General features: G+C 29.2%; 2 protein-coding genes across 6 annotated transcripts; both read left to right on the top strand.

Moving 5' to 3' along the window:
* Positions 1–864: 864 nt before the first annotated feature.
* Positions 865–4,971, top strand: LOC118063815 (solute carrier family 41 member 1-like). 2 transcript variants are annotated; one of them, XM_035077971.1, is made up of 6 exons: positions 865–1,117; positions 1,384–1,416; positions 1,799–2,210; positions 2,284–3,106; positions 3,180–3,328; positions 3,401–4,970. In XM_035077971.1, exons 3-6 carry the CDS (start codon positions 1,836–1,838, stop codon positions 3,584–3,586), a joined length of 1,533 nt encoding a protein of 510 aa, XP_034933862.1. In that variant the 5' UTR covers positions 865–1,117; positions 1,384–1,416; positions 1,799–1,835; the 3' UTR covers positions 3,587–4,970. The 2 variants fall into 2 exon arrangements, with proteins under 2 accessions (XP_034933862.1, XP_034933863.1); XM_035077972.1 differs by lacking the exon at positions 1,384–1,416 and having other exon boundaries at positions 3,401–4,971.
* A 994-nt stretch (positions 4,972–5,965) lies between these two features.
* LOC118063831 (solute carrier family 41 member 1-like) lies at positions 5,966–16,611 on the top strand. Of its 4 annotated transcripts, XM_035078009.1 has the most exons (6): positions 5,966–6,623; positions 7,209–7,306; positions 12,672–12,999; positions 13,113–13,292; positions 13,885–14,324; positions 14,401–16,611. In XM_035078009.1, the coding sequence occupies exons 2-6, from the start codon at positions 7,242–7,244 to the stop codon at positions 14,960–14,962; spliced, it is 1,575 nt and encodes a 524-aa protein (XP_034933900.1). In that variant the 5' UTR covers positions 5,966–6,623; positions 7,209–7,241; the 3' UTR covers positions 14,963–16,611. The 4 variants fall into 4 exon arrangements, with proteins under 4 accessions (XP_034933900.1, XP_034933901.1, XP_034933899.1 ...); XM_035078010.1 differs by lacking the exons at positions 5,966–6,623; positions 7,209–7,306 and adding an exon at positions 10,983–11,304; XM_035078008.1 differs by lacking the exons at positions 5,966–6,623; positions 7,209–7,306 and adding an exon at positions 12,349–12,550.
* The last annotated feature ends 14 nt before the right edge of the window (positions 16,612–16,625 follow it).

Raw genomic sequence — 16,625 nt, 5'->3', positions numbered from 1 at the left:
TGAATGTTTATATATTTTATTTATAATTGTAACAGAAAAGAAAGCACTAGAAACGTTTAAATTCTATTTTAAAAATATTAATAATCAATTAAATTAAACTGTATTGTAAAATAATTGTATGTTGATTGTTGTTGATCATTCATATCCAATGCAGAAGTAATAATTATACTCAGAAGTAGATTTTATTATTCTCGTGCAGTGTACAACGATTACATTGTACTTCAGGATAATTTTTATTCAATTCTTCTCTTCGCGTAGGATTGGAAATCTCCTGTTGAAGAAAAAAAATTTATCCATCCGAAAAGATATTCGGGAAAAATGTTAATTAAATTTGGACTTGAATCGAGTTTAATCAAGGTTTTTAGACCATCAAAAACTTGAACCTTGATGTTTTCTATTTTAATACTTTTTAAATTAAGATTTTTTAATTTGCTCCAGTCATTAGAGTTAAATAAATTTAACAATTTATTGTAACTTACGTCTAATGAGTTTAAGTTTAAATTTTTGAATAAACTATCTGGTATTTTATCTGAAAAATTGTAACTGATGATAAAATTTTTAAATCCTTGAAAATTTAATATCACTGAGGCCTCAGGGCCTCAAAATAAATTTGAATAAAATTAAGGTGAAAAATAACAAATTGGAAACGACTTCAAGACTTTTCTTGGATCCCATAGATAATTAAACAAAATCATTTTATCAAACAATAAAATAATCTGTTAGAGCTGTTACAAAATATTTTTATGTAAAGATTAATACGATAAAATTAATTAGCTTGAAAACGAACTGTTACAAATATAATATAATATTTATATTTATAAATATAAAAAGTCTTACAGTATGTATTCTAATGAACTTTTAATGAGCCCGCTGATAACAATGTACATACACATACATATATATACATGTGTATGTTAGCTCAGCGCGCAATCGCCAACCGATAGTGTCGTTGACGTGTCGATTATTTAATATTCTAAATCATTTATAATTCAAATTATTAGTTGCAATTAACCAAAAAATATAAAAAATACAATGTTTTTTAACATCTAAATTGTTATATTAAAAATTCTATAACATTTCTACTCAGCATGATTGATTGGATTCTTATAAACTCAAGGTAACTAAAAAATGTTAGGTTATATTATGTTTATTGGTAATATTTATTATCTTGGCTTGTTTATTTAAAATTACTTAATTGGGACAGGTATCTAAAATAATTACTCTATCGGTTAATATATTTTTCATTTAAAATAAACAATTATTCATCAATAAATAAAATATTTATTAACTGTAAACTAGTTTGCACAATTGCATAAAACTTTTGTTGAGTTCTCATTGCGATGAATAGTTGCTAACTCTGCTTTTTTCTTTTTATTTATTTAGATGATAATAATGTGGGAACAATATAACAGAATGGTGAGTGATATTTTGATTGAGCATGATTCTTTTTTAATACTATTCAAACATCTTGGCATTTTGGCTAGCCGGTCTTGACAATCTATTTTCTCTGTAAGATTAAGTAAAATTGGCTACGACAAGACACCTTATACTGACTCCTTATTCTATAAATGAATTCTGTCGACATGAGCACTTTAGGTCTAGTTGTTTAATTTATTTCTGTAACTATCTACAGTACTTAAATCACTTTTAATTGGTTTAAAGCAAGTTTAAAGTTGGATTGTTTAATGTTCGGCATTAAATCTATTATCAATACTCATTCTCACATATTATTTTGATATTAAAATTTATTGAAAACTTTTATTTCAATTAAAAAAGAATTCAAAATTATCTTTTTTAGTGTTTTGTGGTGATTTACAAATACCTTATTAAAGAAAATGAGCCATGCAGAGTTCAGCACTGAAAGAAAAAGTGAAATTCGTTATAGAAAAAAAGACGAAAAACATATTCTATCAGAGATGGTGGGTTTTGAGCATGTAGAATCTCTCAACAAGGCTTTAGCCGATGTATCAACAGAGTTAACAGTTTATTCAGAAGCCAGTGATACAGAAGATGATACCAGTTGTCTTATTTCTTCATCAGTACCACGTGTATCTTTTGAAGAATCTAAGAAAAATGGGCAAAAAATTAAACGTGTTGAAATGGAAGAGGACAGCGAAAATGTTTGGACTATCGCAGTCCAAATGTTTATTCCTTTTTTACTGGCTGGCTTTGGAATGGTCGCAGCAAGTTTATTGCTCGACGTCGTCCAAGTAAGTTGTAATAAATTCTCACGAATTTAAGTAGAAAATTTTTCGATTATAAAAAATGAATAAATTCTTTCAGCACTGGCCAGTTTTTCAATATGTTTCTGAAGTCTACATTTTAGTACCAGCTTTATTAGGATTAAAAGGAAATTTAGAAATGACACTTGCTTCTAGATTATCTACTCAAGCAAATCTTGGGCATATGGACACAAGAAATCAGCAGTGGACATTAATTATTGGAAATTTAGCTCTCATTCAGTGTCAAGCAATGGTAGTTGGATTATTGGCTTCTTTAGCAGCTGTGATTCTTGGTTGGATACCTGAAGCACAATTTGACATTAATCATGCCCTTCTTTTATGTGCCAGTTCTCTTATCACAGCGTCTGTAGCCAGCTTTTTGCTAGGTCTCGTTATGGTTGCTGTTATCCTCTTTTCTAAACGAATGAACATTAATCCTGACAATGTTGCTACACCAATAGCTGCATCTCTTGGAGATTTAACAACTCTAGCATTGCTTTCTTGGATTTCATCACTTCTCTATAATGCCATTGGCAATCAGCCATGGATAGCACCGACTCTGATAACTGGTTGCCTTCTTGTAACGCCTGTATGGGGTTACATTGCCGCGAAAAATCCTTTCACAAGGGAAGTCCTCGATTATGGTTGGAGTCCTGTGATATCTGCAATGCTTATTAGTAGCATCGGAGGGTTAATTTTAGACTATACTGTATTAACCTATACAGGAATAGCTGTTTTCCAATTGGTTATAAATGGAGTTGGAGGGAATTTAGTTGCTGTTCAAGCGAGTCGAATTTCCACTGCTCTTCATAAAGAACAGAATAGTGGAACTTCAAAGCCTCCTAAAATATGCATCAGTCCTTTTCATGCATTTCTAGCTCCTGGTAAATATTTTTCAAATATTAAATTATTTATCAGTAAATCATGAAACTAATTACTATTGATATTAATTTTAAGGTGGTCATGCACGAACAGCCAGGGTTTTGTTGATGATGGTGATCCCAGGACATTTAATTTTTAGCTACACCATCAGTTATCTTCGAGCCGGCCATACTTCTTTTACTGCCATATTCATTATTATATATTTATGTGCTGCACTTTTGCAGGTAAGTGTATTTATTTTACTGTGATTTTAAATTAATTAATTGAATCATTCTAATAATTTTATTATACTATAGGTTGTTTTATTATTGTACATTGCCCAACTGATGGTAGTGTGGATGTGGACTCGTGGCATGGATCCCGACAGTTCAGCAATTCCTTATTTAACTGCTGCTGGAGATCTTTTGGGAACTGCTCTTTTAGGTATCGCTTTCCATATTCTTTACGCTATTGGTGATGGAGATTCAGATGTTGGTGATTAATCTACAAGTAAGTTTATTGGTTTTTTATGTTATTTCATACTATACTGAACCATGTTCAGATTTTAAAATCTTGATAAAATTATGTAGAATTTGACAATCAGATGAAAAGTTTAAATATGAATTTTATTTTTTTTTATTATTATATAACTTAAAAATATAATTGTTTAATTTTGAAGTATAATGAAAATTAATTAAAAAATTTTCATCAATTTATAAGCTCTAACTAGTTAAGAGGAATAGATTTTTACAGTCTAATATTCTTATGTGATCAGAAATTAAATTTAAGAATAAATAAAATTATTTTTCCAGTATTTTTAATTTTTGTTCAGGATAGTAAAATAATTTTCGATATTATTGTTATCGATAAAAATTCAGGCTCAAAACATTTTGTACCTGAAATATCATTAATATGTAGTCATTAGAGATGTAATTATTTCATTGGGACCTAAAGAAAAACTTACAGAAAGCCTAAAATTCAAATTTGATAAAAAAAATATTGGTTTTAGATTTTATATAAATATGTATACATATATATTTTTTTAAATCATTTGAACAGTATTTATGTTCAGTAGTATGAATATTCATTAATTCGATGATATCAAAGTTAAGTAAAAATGTTATAGCATTATTTAAAGATATTAAATCAGAATTTAAGTTGTTTATATATTATCAATCTATGGTGCTAAAACATTGAAAGTGAGTTCCAAAAATCAGAAGTAATTATCATTAGAAAAAAACTTCTTAAATAATTACAGCAATATTAATGCTGAAAATAATTACTATAATAATGATACTTAAATTTTATATTATGTAAAATAAGAAACTGATCAACGGTAAAATTAGCTTTAAGTCACCGTTCTACACATAATCAAAGTGTGATAATCACACTATATGCCATTTAAATAATATAAAAAGGACAATGCATTTGATTTGTAAAAAGATACTGTCTTTTATTATATATATATATATATATATATATATATATAAAATAGATTTTCTAAAAATTTTTAATCTGATGCAATGAAGAACTTCGAAACTAGATTAATTAATTTTAATAACATCAAAAAAACTATTCAAATGTATTATAATTAATATTGCGCACGCTGTATATATAATATCGAGCTTATAAAAAATAGTCCTTGTTTATAAAACACTGGACATTACTGTGATTCTCCATTTTATACCATTTATTTAGGCCAGTATTTAAAGTTATCTAAGTTTATAAACTTATTGCTAATCATGTACTTTATATTGAAATAAAAAAAATATTCATATAATATTTGTAGAATAGTTTATGTGTAATTATTTAGTAAATAGGTGTAAAAATTAATGTAAAACGAAGCACAGGTGAGGTTTATTTTGAGGAATCATATTTAGTAAATATTCTCAAAATAACATTATCTGAGTAATTTTGTAGAATTTTGTTATTACTAAACTACCAAAATATTCTTTAGTTCTTGTTATCATGTAGGCAATAAATGATGCTTGTTTACGTACGAACAATGTACAAATATTATATATTATTATGATAAATGCGCGATGTAGATCGTCGTATCTTCCCGGTCTCTATTATTGTACACAATAGTCTCTTTAACAGATTAATAGACCATGCGTCAAGTTAGCCGTAAGGGTTCCTTTAACACCTCGTACATAATGTGTCACGCGTATGTACAATCGAGTTAATGTACACACAACATCGCTTTTAATCTGCAGTATACATGAAAGAGAAATCGTTATTTATCAACATATTACGAGGACTCAAACCTACGTCAATCAGATTCTATTTTGTTGGCTAAATTTAGATGAGATAAAAAAATTGTTCAATGATTGTAATATGAACATTCCAACAGTTATTTCCGCCCTAGAAAATTTTTATAAATTGATCAAATGTCACAAACAAAAATAAGTTTGAATAGCATTCATTGTAATGGATTATCATCCTGTTGATGGCAAATAGTATTCACAAAAAAATCTCCAACAAAATGACAATTAATTAAAATATCAACTTGAAGTAATATTTTTATTTTTACCAATAACATTGCGTAGAAGTAATGTTCTTAATATTTTTTTTTTTCGTTGACAGAATGATAAGATAAATTAAAAATCGATATCACCAGTCGATCTTTAACATATACTTGATTGTCAGAAAACGGACCTGTGGATTAACAAGGCGTCAAGTTTCTGATGTCAATGAAAAATTGTCACCTTAGTCTCCATGGACAAGAAGCAGTGAAGTATCACGGGAAAAGATGATGCAAAACGGTTTATCTAGACTGTCAGAGAGCTTTAGCGTGTCTCTTAGCAGACTCTTTGAAGTATACTCGACATGAAGCCGCTTGTCTCTTACGTTCATCTCGTTTGATACCACCTACACCCTTGTCTCTCTCTTTTATTTCACTCTCTCTTGTTCCACCGTGTAATCACACGCGGTCATACGTGCTCTATTGATATGATGCGTGTACCAGGCATATAACACGATGGTTATATGTCGTCTGTCAGTGCCAAATAACCCTGCCATCATGATGGAGTGACTACGCATATCCAGAACGTTTTTGAAATTATCATTTTTAATGTTTTCTTATATTATCAGTTTCTCCTGACTATTTCAGTACTTAAGATTTTTTTGTATAGTGATTATTGACAGTGTTAATCCATCATTAACTATTGTTTTAAGTTTTAACAGGATGGTAAATAAAATTGATCATAAACAAATCTGTAATGAACAAAACTCTCAATGCAAAATGGAATACATTACGGAAGCATCATCATGTCTTGCAGAATTTATGACTTGGAGCTGTTGATTATAATTGCGTTAAAAAATTTATGCTCCAAACAAGAGTGAAGTGATTTTTTATGCTTTAATCAAAGTGTTTATCAATGTCATAGTTTTTATTATAAATAATATGAGAATTTTCAACAGTTACTTATTTAAAAGTTTTTACAAAATGATCTTTTAAATATTAATTTTATTATTTATCGTTACAAAATGAAGCCACCTGGATCACAAGTTTTTTTAAGCAGCTGACTACTGGCCAGTGTAAGTAAACATTTATTGAAAAATTTTAATGTAAAAAAATGATTTTCATTACTATTTTTATTTTGATACTGTAGTATAAACAAATAGAACTAATATTTGACATCAGTCCACGACGTATAATGATAAACGATTATTTTGAAATGGTTTTATTAAATTATCTAGATACTTAAGTTTTTCTATTGCTTGATATTTTAAATTTGTCATAAATCCAAAACTTAAATTAATTTAATTTAAACTTTTTAGACTTCGTTAAGCTTTGAAATCAAAGTAATATATTATTATAACGATATATTTTTAATCATGAAAAGAATTGGAGATGTTTCTTATTCATATCAGTAATAGCAAACATTACATCTAAAATCCTACGAATTCACAGTCACTACGCTGTCGTAATATTAGCAAATAAAATGAAGACATCACTTTTAGATTCTTCAGTCGCGTTTTGTCGTCTCTAAATATAAAACTAGATAAACGATTTTTCATTATAATTGAATACAATGATTTTTCTTGCATTGAAATCTAAAACTGCCAGCAATAAATAAAGAAAAATGTACTAAATGTATTTTATTATTTTTATTTGTTTAGTTGATTTATTGAAGAAAACTAGAAATCATAAAGATGGAGAAGGAGGTGTTGAACCATCGTTCTCCAAATATCAATAGAGGCAGGAGTCAGTCTTTAAGGTAAATGATCTAACGTTTTATCATAATTGACTTATCATGAATTATTTTTAGATTCTTACAAATTACTCTTTGAAATTAAAGTGTAAAAGAATAGTGTAAACTTTTTCGTCAACTCTTTAAATGTTCCACGTGCTACCGAGCGAAATAACTCGGCTCTCGGTGGTTCACAAACGGCCCTGAATACAGTGACAATGTCAATTACACGAGGCCGCAAGTCTGTCGCTGCCACAGAGAGTTATACACCACTACATCCAGTTTATAGGCATTTAAGTAATCATTTGTGAGCTAAACTATTTGCCCTCCCTTTTGGTTTTACTTCTCTCGATCATTCAGAGTTGCAAAAAGCATTATCAAGTGAAAATCTTGATTAAAAAGATCCTTTGATCTAATCAGAATTGATAAAATTTCATTATGACTTAAATTTAATATTACAAATCATACAAATGTATCATGGTAACATTGATTGTATTATTTTATTCTGATGGTAGCTGTTTAATGATAAAATGGTTACTCTTTTAACGACAACCTGACACTACTTCTAATAATAATTTATCAGAAGGAATAAATTTATGTCTACCAGGAAACTCATAACGACAAGAGATTTGAACTTATATATGGAGTAAAATTACTCTTAGAAAATTACATCGGCTGAGAATGCATCTTGATTGCATAATTTTGCTCTCCAGAATTTCGATTTGAAGGGACAATGTCAATTCTAAATATAGACTATGTAAATGTCAGCACAAATCTATTAGAAACTTTTCTTTATTTTTTTTATTAGATTTTCATTTTATGAATGTATCAAAGAAACATAAAAAATGAACACATAGCCAAGTGTTATATAATGAAATAATCGTTTTAGGTAGACACGTGTTAACTGCTAAAGTTTTTTACTCTGTTTATTGTGGTCTCATTAATTGTTAATTGAGTAAATAACAGCTCAGGTAAAAGAGCAATCAAATTCATTGTGATTCGTAGTCTATTTTATCTGTATCGTCAAAGACAATTATAAAATTATATCTTGAATTATTAATTCTACATTGAATATGAATGATCAATGAAAATCAACATGCAATTATTGTATATTACAGTTCAATTAAATTGATTATTAATGATCGATACTACTAATTACGTTTTCATGATGGACATAGAGAAAAAAGTGGTCTTGAAAGTTAATGAAGAGAAGATAATCATAACAGACATGTGTATAATTCAAACATTACGTTGTTTCTAACGAATCATTTGAGTTATGATAATGGAAACCAGAAGGTTACTCGTTCAAAAGAAGAAAAATATTTCTATCAAAAGAATTACTATCAAAATAAGGTAGTCTTCATATTTTATTAACCGTCTACATATCACATGTAATCAGGAAAAATTAATTAAATGATAAATTTTCATTGAGATTTTTATAGAATAAATAACTATGAATTGTCTTGAAGTTAAATGAATGGAAGTTGATAGAAAAAAATTCAATCATTAATATTTATTATACTATAATAATTAAAAAATCAATGAAGTTGTAAATGAGATAATGATAATGGATAGTATGAAGCTATTAATGGTGGGGAAAAAATTGAAACTTGTTCAAGATCTGAATATTTAATTATTGTGAATAAATAAGAGTGCATAACTGGAAGGATTTAATAAATCATTGATAGAAGACTTTTATAATTCTTATACAATTGCGTGTTTGAAAATAATCATGGGATAATGATGAAATTAATCGTCTTGGAGTTTTGTTTGATTAGTAATAACTGAACTACATAAATTATTTATTTAAATCAAAAAAACTATTTCTTGATCTTTTTTTTTGCAATTGAATAAACCACTTGGTGTATTGCTTTATAAATGATAAAGTATCATTTGAAAAACAATTATTGAACTACATTCAGCTTCATTAAATATTGTTTTAGCTCTCAATAATTCTCTCAAGTTTATCAGAAAATAGGAGGTTTAGTATTTATTTTGCTGTATTTTTTTATAATGATTGAAACAGTCAATAGAAAAGAAAATGAACGTAAATCTTTGAATCTAGAAACAAAAAGTTCTTAAATACCATTCAGGAATGATAGTTTCACTATTTTTCATGAAGTTGGATAAATTAAAAAATTATTTACATTTGTAAACTTTTTCAGTGATAATTTTATTTTTTCATGTACCTTAATTCAGTCAATTGGAAATAAACTCCTACCAAAATAACACTAAATCCAACAAATGGATTGTATGAATGACTGAGAGAAGAAATGGATAATAACAGAAATTTAAACTCCCTCTGTTTAGTTAAATGACAGATTAAGTTTCCCCGGGTCAAAGGCAAAACGATTGTAGGTCAGAAGGGCCGCAACCTTCCATCAGGTTTGATCGTTCCAATTCGACTGTTGCTTGCTATTCGCGGGTCGTTGACGATCATGAGAACGAAATGCAAACGTTTAACCGGGTAATCAGAAAAGTGGGCCTCCATAGATGTGACCTAGTCCAGAAGTTACCAGAATACAAATTGCCCGTGTCACTACTCACTATAGTAAAGTTGAGAGCTTAATATCAACCAACTACAACTCTTTGCTCTGACTTGTACATTATATACATGTGCAATGTGCACGATGTTATGACAAGATCGTATCGCCTCATCAGACGATCAAGTAACTGCGTTGAATCAGTGATAAGAGCCTACATTAGACCACATAACAATGCTTTACTTTTGTAAACATTGATGTACCTACCACGATTTCATCACCTTTTCATTCAGATTTTTTAAATGATTTCTTTTACCAGTTATCATTATTAATACAATCAAGAAAAAAATGCCATGTTGCTTTTATTGATTAAAAAAAAAAAGTTCAATAAATAAATTTATCAAAAATTCAACTATAAAAGCTCTATCAACTTTATTGTTCTGGATTTTCCATCCATACTCTAATTCTCTGAGGGTTCCGATGTTCTTGAAATGTTTGAAAATCGATAATGTTGATTAATGTGATACTTTTGTTAACTGAAACCAAACTTGTGATGGAATCAGTAGATGTGTTTTTCATTTAAAATATTGAATTATGTAAAACTAAAATTAGTAAGTAAATATACACGGCAGATTTAATAACGCAAGTAAATTAAATGAAATATTGGTCACGTTACGGATATTATTATTTTTATGAACAATAATTATTATTGATAACACGTGATGATTATATAAATCTAGGACATATGAATTTAGAGATGTCTATTCTGAAACAGTGAACAAATGTAAGCTAAATGACCTTTTTCAAATATCCTTCATGACCCTGCAAAAAGTCAAACATTATTTATGGATCAAGAAAGCATAATTTATATGTTTATCCTAGTTTTTATGGCCTTCTTAACTGGTTTAATTGTTCAGTAATTTGTCATTAAACTTTCATGTGATGGAAGGACATAAAAAATTAAATAAAAAGTAAATATAATTAAAAAACTATAAAAATAGAATATCAAATTAAAGTATCATAATAAAGGATGAATGGTCTCTTCTATAGTTGGAAGAAAGTAAAAATTCATAGTATCATATTAGCATATTAAATAAAGTCCCACGCCTACTCTGCTCCTGTCAAGGACGTTTTAACATTTTCATTCCTGGCAAAGAGACGCAGAGAAGAGGGAAAGTTGTGAGGGAGTTCAAACGTCATTCGTAGGCGGCAAGAATGTATATACACCGAATAAAATGAATCGATAAGAGTGCGCTTGCTCGATGTAGCTTTACTCCTCCCGCAAACTAGACTTGTCTAGACTGGCTCAGGGATGCTTTCAACATATCATCGTCAGTCGCGATGTAACCGCACCATGAAACGGCCCCGCAAGTGGCCAACGGGGAAAGACCTTCAATGTTTGACAGTTACAAACGAAAAACTAACAGTAGTTGGAGATCAACATCTTCCAGGAGTCATTCTATTTATTGATTATTCAATCAATCAGACTTAAGCAGCCAAATTTCATTCAAGAAATTTATAAATAGATCGTTTGACATTGAGGTGAGATTTTACTGTACACTTGGTTTCAAAATCCAATGCATCTTTGATTTTTGCTCAAGTATGAATGAATATTTAATGATTAAGAAAAAAAGCATGAACTAAAGTACTAAGTATTGTGTGTATAGAGTTATTATTCTTAGAACTAAGTATAATACAACCATTTAGTGTCAGGTTTAAATATCAAACTACTCTTCATGACCACAACCCTGACGCCATCGGTCGAACAGTTGCGACAAGTCGTGCAACTGTACACCACGTGTCGAGGCTCCGCATGGTCAGTAGGCCACATCAGCTCTACTTGCTAATCTTCCACCCTTCTAGTAGCTTCTTTATTACATAGCAGTTTCTGAGTAAAGAACCCTCTTGAAATATTTAAGCCTGGAATGTTCTATGCTGCTCCAAAAAAGTATAAGCTCTTCTTGAAATACATTATTCTCATGCTTGAAAAATATGATGTTTAGTTGGGAAATATTTAATGAACGTTGATGACCATGTAACTAAATTTAGAATAAACTTGGTGATAATTATTTTATTATTTTTAATGCTAAATGAGCTGGTTATTAAAAATAGTAGACTATGAAAGAATAGGGTAGATGTACTCTTTGTGCTTACTTTGAAGGTTTCACTGATAATCATTAGAGTATGAATGAAAAAAAATGCCAAGTCAATACAACACAATACACTCTTCAATATCTATATGAACCCAAAAACTATTGAAACTATGCCAATAATAGAAAAAATACTAATTCATTGTTATGCTAATCATTTAGAATTTATTTAATTACAAATTATAATATTAAAGAACATAATATGCTGCTCATCTGGAATATCATCAAATCTATCATCATTAATTACAAGGACATGTAAATGTTTAAGTAGAAAAGAATAAACTTTGTCATAAAGTTTTTTTATCACTGCTATAAACATTTTCGTCATGTTCCTCATGATTTATACGTTTGAAGATGATTATGTTATGAGTTATAAACAGTACAGGATTAATATTCTGATGTAATCACATGGTACCTATGCTATCGAGTATAACAGCAGACAAATTTTCTGTCTTGCCGTCGAATATCTTATCATTTTACCCAGGAGACAACAATGACTATATAATTATAAGCTTTCAAAGTAAAATTTCCATTTGTAAGATCATGAAGACAAGTCAAGTGCATCAACCACTTAAGCAACCACAATTGATTAAGCATCAAAGTCAGATCCATGGTAGTAACACAATTAAATCAGAAAAGTATGCGTTCATAAGTTTAATTATCTTCTGCTCTCGGTTTAATGAATGTTCCATTAGGATATTTGATTCCTAATTATTGGTAGACATGAAATATAATAAAATTTTATTTGGTTGATTTCAGTGGACCATGTAAAGAACCTCTACTGCCTTCTAGCAAAAGAAACTCTTATAGAATGACGCCAACTGGGGGACGTTCACGTACCGTCTCCGAGACGAATGCGACTGCCGTTTCAACACCACTCACATCAGAAGATTGTCATGAAATAACAATTTTAGATGAAAATACTGATGCTGGACGTTTACCGGATGTTGTAGCTGAAAGCAGATTTTGTGATGACAGTCAAGAAAATTATGAATCTTATCTCGCAATTACAGTTCAAGTTTTCATACCTTTTCTCATCGCTGGGCTGGGAATGGTTGGAGCAGGTCTCGTTCTGGATCTCGTTCAAGTAAGCATACTTTATCAAAGCTATTAATTTAATTTAAAGCCACCAGTTCTTTCAATAAAAAACTATTTAGCTATAAGTGAAATTAATTATTGACATTTTATTTTTTTTTTTAGCATTGGGAAGTCTTCGAGAAAGTAAATGAACTTATGATCCTAGTACCTGCATTATTAGGATTAAAAGGGAATTTAGAAATGACTCTTGCCTCAAGATTATCAACACAAGCAAATCTTGGTAATATGGATGCTCCTAAACAGCAGTGGTCGATGATTGTTGGCAATTTAGTTTTAATACAGGTAAAATAAATACAGTTATTATTTATTAATTATTAATATGTGCATTAAATCATCACTATCAGTTATATTTATTATGAAAATGTCTATTGGAATGTTTATCAACGGCGCCACGATTTTACATTATGTATTCATGGTCTGTGACGTTTGATACTGTTTGCGAACATTCTTATTTCTCGAGTGTGAAATAAGGTGACAATGTAGTAGTACAATAAGCTTTTAGATCTTCCTTTTCATGTTGATATACCTTTAAAGTATTTTTACATTTATTTTTAGCCTCATCTGTAGTAAGATATATTCCCGACTTCTTCATCTCATCTTCCTTATTTTACTCTTCTCAGTATCAAGTGATTGAATTACTTGTGTATTACTTTGACCCCTCCATAAATTTGAATTTTTATCATCTAAAATTAAATTCAAATTAAACTTCATTCAAATGCAGTAGAATTAGACTAAACTATATAGTATTATGTACATAAATTAGAAAAATATTTTAAGAATCAGCTGATAAACTTTTTCATTGCTATATTAATGAAAACTTTCTAATTTAAACAATTATCATTATTAAAATAATTGTTAAAATTTTTTGTTTCAGTGTCAAGCAATAGTCGTTGGTTTCTTAGGATCAGTAGTAGCAATAATGATGGGAGCATTTAGAAATGGTACAGTCTCGTTGGATCATACATATCTTCTATGTGCTAGTAGTTTGGTAACAGCATCTTTAGCTTCATTTGTCCTGGGATTGATAACAGCTGGTGTAATAGTCTTCTCTCGTCACTGTCATATTAACCCTGATAATGTAGCCACTCCAATAGCTGCAAGTCTTGGAGATATAACATCTCTTGCATTGCTCTCTTGGATTTCGACAATACTTTATGAGTCCATTAACAAACAAGACTGGTTAGCACCTCTTGTAATTGCATGTTACATACTTGTTACTCCTCTTTGGGTTTGGATAGCTAAACGAAATAAATATACCAATGACGTTCTCTATTCTGGATGGACGCCTGTTATGGTTGCGATGCTTATTAGCAGGTAAATAATTTATTCTATCCAATATTGTGTAAAGATAAATAATTTACGTATTACTAAAAATAATTATTATTTTCAGCTGTGGAGGTTTAATTTTAGAGTTAATGGTATCTCGTTTTGAAAATCTAACTGTGTTCCAGCCTGTAATTAATGGAGTGGGTGGTAATTTAGTAGCCGTACAAGCAAGTAGAATATCAACTGCTCTCCATAAACAAGCAGAGCTTGGTACTTTATTGATTCCACCTGGTTGTAGTCATCCAGTAATTTTCATCACTCCAATAGCTAATTTCTTTGGTAAAGGACATCATGCAAGAACGACACGTGTTCTGATGACAATGGTAATTCCCGGCCATTTAATTTTTATCTATATGATAAAGTATATGAAAGACGGTGATACAGCGTTAACACCGCTCTTTGTGTTTGTTTATCTGTGTGCGGCAATGCTCCAAGTAGCAGCATTGTTGTATATTGCCTATATTATGATACATTGGATGTGGAAGAGAAAAATTGATCCTGACAATTCGGCTATACCTTATCTAACAGCGATGGGTGATCTTTTGGGTATCAGTCTACTTGCCATAGCTTTCCAATTTTTATATCTCGTTGGAGATCAAGACTACGATGATGCCATAAAGCCTTAAATGATACAACTCCGAATTGATTTTTTTTTACTCCAAATAATAAGAAAACTGGTGAATGATAATGAAAGATGAGATTAAAAGACTTTTAGGTCTTTTAAGAAAATAGGTAAATTCAAATTGAGATTAAGTTCATGGTCAATTGATTCACGACAATAGGATTTGATAATGAAATAGGTAATTTAATTCTAATTCTAATATTGAATAAAATGAAACATGGTACAGTTTGTATTGGATATTGATTAATCATATTATAAAATAACAAAGTTCAAAAACTACATTCGACTGAACGAACTATCAATAAAACTTCAAATCTTGAATGAGCTCGAATCAGACCATTAGATATAACAAAAAAATTTTAAATAAATAGACGAAGCATATAGCTTTGAGTAGTTGCCTTTATGAATACAAAACTTATGTAACAAAAAGGCCTTCTTGTTGTTTGTCTTTTGTCGAAGCTTAGATTTGTGTGTGTTTTAGAATGAATATTCTTAGTCAATAATAATTAATGTATGTTTGAATTGATAATTGATTAATTATGAAATCTTGCTCTTATGGATCTGATTCGCAAAGGAACAAGATACAAGAGGAGGAATATGCTTCTAGAAACAAGTGTCAAATAATCTTTAAAAAATAGTTACGATCGAAAGTATCTGAAAGATTATTGTTTTACTTATCAAAGTGAGGAATATGCAAATATTATTTTTAACTATTGAATAATTAATTTTTAAATGTTTATTTGTAATTTTTTTATCAGACCGTCAACTACTTTTATGATAATTATATTCATTAGTTGTATTGATTATTTTTTTAAAATACTCATATTGATTTAATAGCAATGAAAATGTTCGGTTACTTTCGACCATATCATTTATTTTATTGTTACTATAATATTTAATTAATTAATCAAAAAATTGTTAATACCGTGAGGTATACGAGTAATGCAGGGACGGCACTCAGGCAGTCTAGTATTATTAAAGATGTTCATTTGCTTCATTTCCAAAGCATGCGATGAAATAATTAATATATTCTTCTATCATACGACGAATCTCGAAACAGAAAATTCCGAGTTCGAAAGAATAAATCGTGTAGATATTATTTTAAGATTGCAAATTTGTTATAAATACAATGTAAATATTATAAATATATAAGTCTTAGTAAGCTAGACTTCTTAGAGGACTAATATTTAGTCCTTGAGAATGCGGAAAAGATTATTGAAGTTGGTGTATGAGTCCCCGGTGTTAATGAATGATAAATAAATGAACCTACAGTATTATTGTGTGGTTTTGCTTTATAAAATTTTATGTGCAAGATAGTCATACATTTTTTGATAAATTAAAAAAAATATAATAAATGAAATAATGGAATATACATTGAAATCAAAATATTTTAATAGGTAAAAACATTAAATAAATAAATAATATTATTATATAAAATGCAAATAAATTAACCAACTAAACCTTTTATTTCTATCTTAATTATTTCACTTAGATGTGAAACATTGCTGTAATTAATATTGCCGGGCGCTCGTTTGAAATGTGCGATCTACAAAGTTATTATTTTTCGATAGATCAATTGTTAAATACTTTTGATAAATGTAAAAATAGTTGTAAAGCTGTACAGAATAAATAAATAATTAATTTTATTCTCTGTTTATCTCTTATAT

Source organism: Chelonus insularis, unplaced genomic scaffold (assembly GCF_013357705.1).
Source record: "Chelonus insularis isolate UGA/USDA-ARS -01 unplaced genomic scaffold, ASM1335770v1 contig_150_pilon, whole genome shotgun sequence".
NCBI lineage: Eukaryota > Metazoa > Arthropoda > Insecta > Hymenoptera > Braconidae > Chelonus > Chelonus insularis.
This window is presented reverse-complemented; position numbering and strand designations above follow the sequence as displayed.

Coding starts and splice junctions, on each gene's coding strand:
- LOC118063831 (XM_035078008.1), top strand. CDS start 12,456: ATGAAGACAAGTCAAGTGCATCAACCACTTAAGCAACCACAATTGATT. Junction 13,293..13,884: donor GCAATTTAGTTTTAATACAG/GTAAAATAAATA, acceptor TTTTTGTTTCAG/TGTCAAGCAATAGTCGTTGG. Junction 14,325..14,400: donor GTTGCGATGCTTATTAGCAG/GTAAATAATTTA, acceptor TATTATTTTCAG/CTGTGGAGGTTTAATTTTAG.
- LOC118063815 (XM_035077972.1), top strand. CDS start 1,836: ATGAGCCATGCAGAGTTCAGCACTGAAAGAAAAAGTGAAATTCGTTAT. Junction 2,211..2,283: donor TATTGCTCGACGTCGTCCAA/GTAAGTTGTAAT, acceptor AAATTCTTTCAG/CACTGGCCAGTTTTTCAATA. Junction 3,329..3,400: donor TATGTGCTGCACTTTTGCAG/GTAAGTGTATTT, acceptor ATTATACTATAG/GTTGTTTTATTATTGTACAT.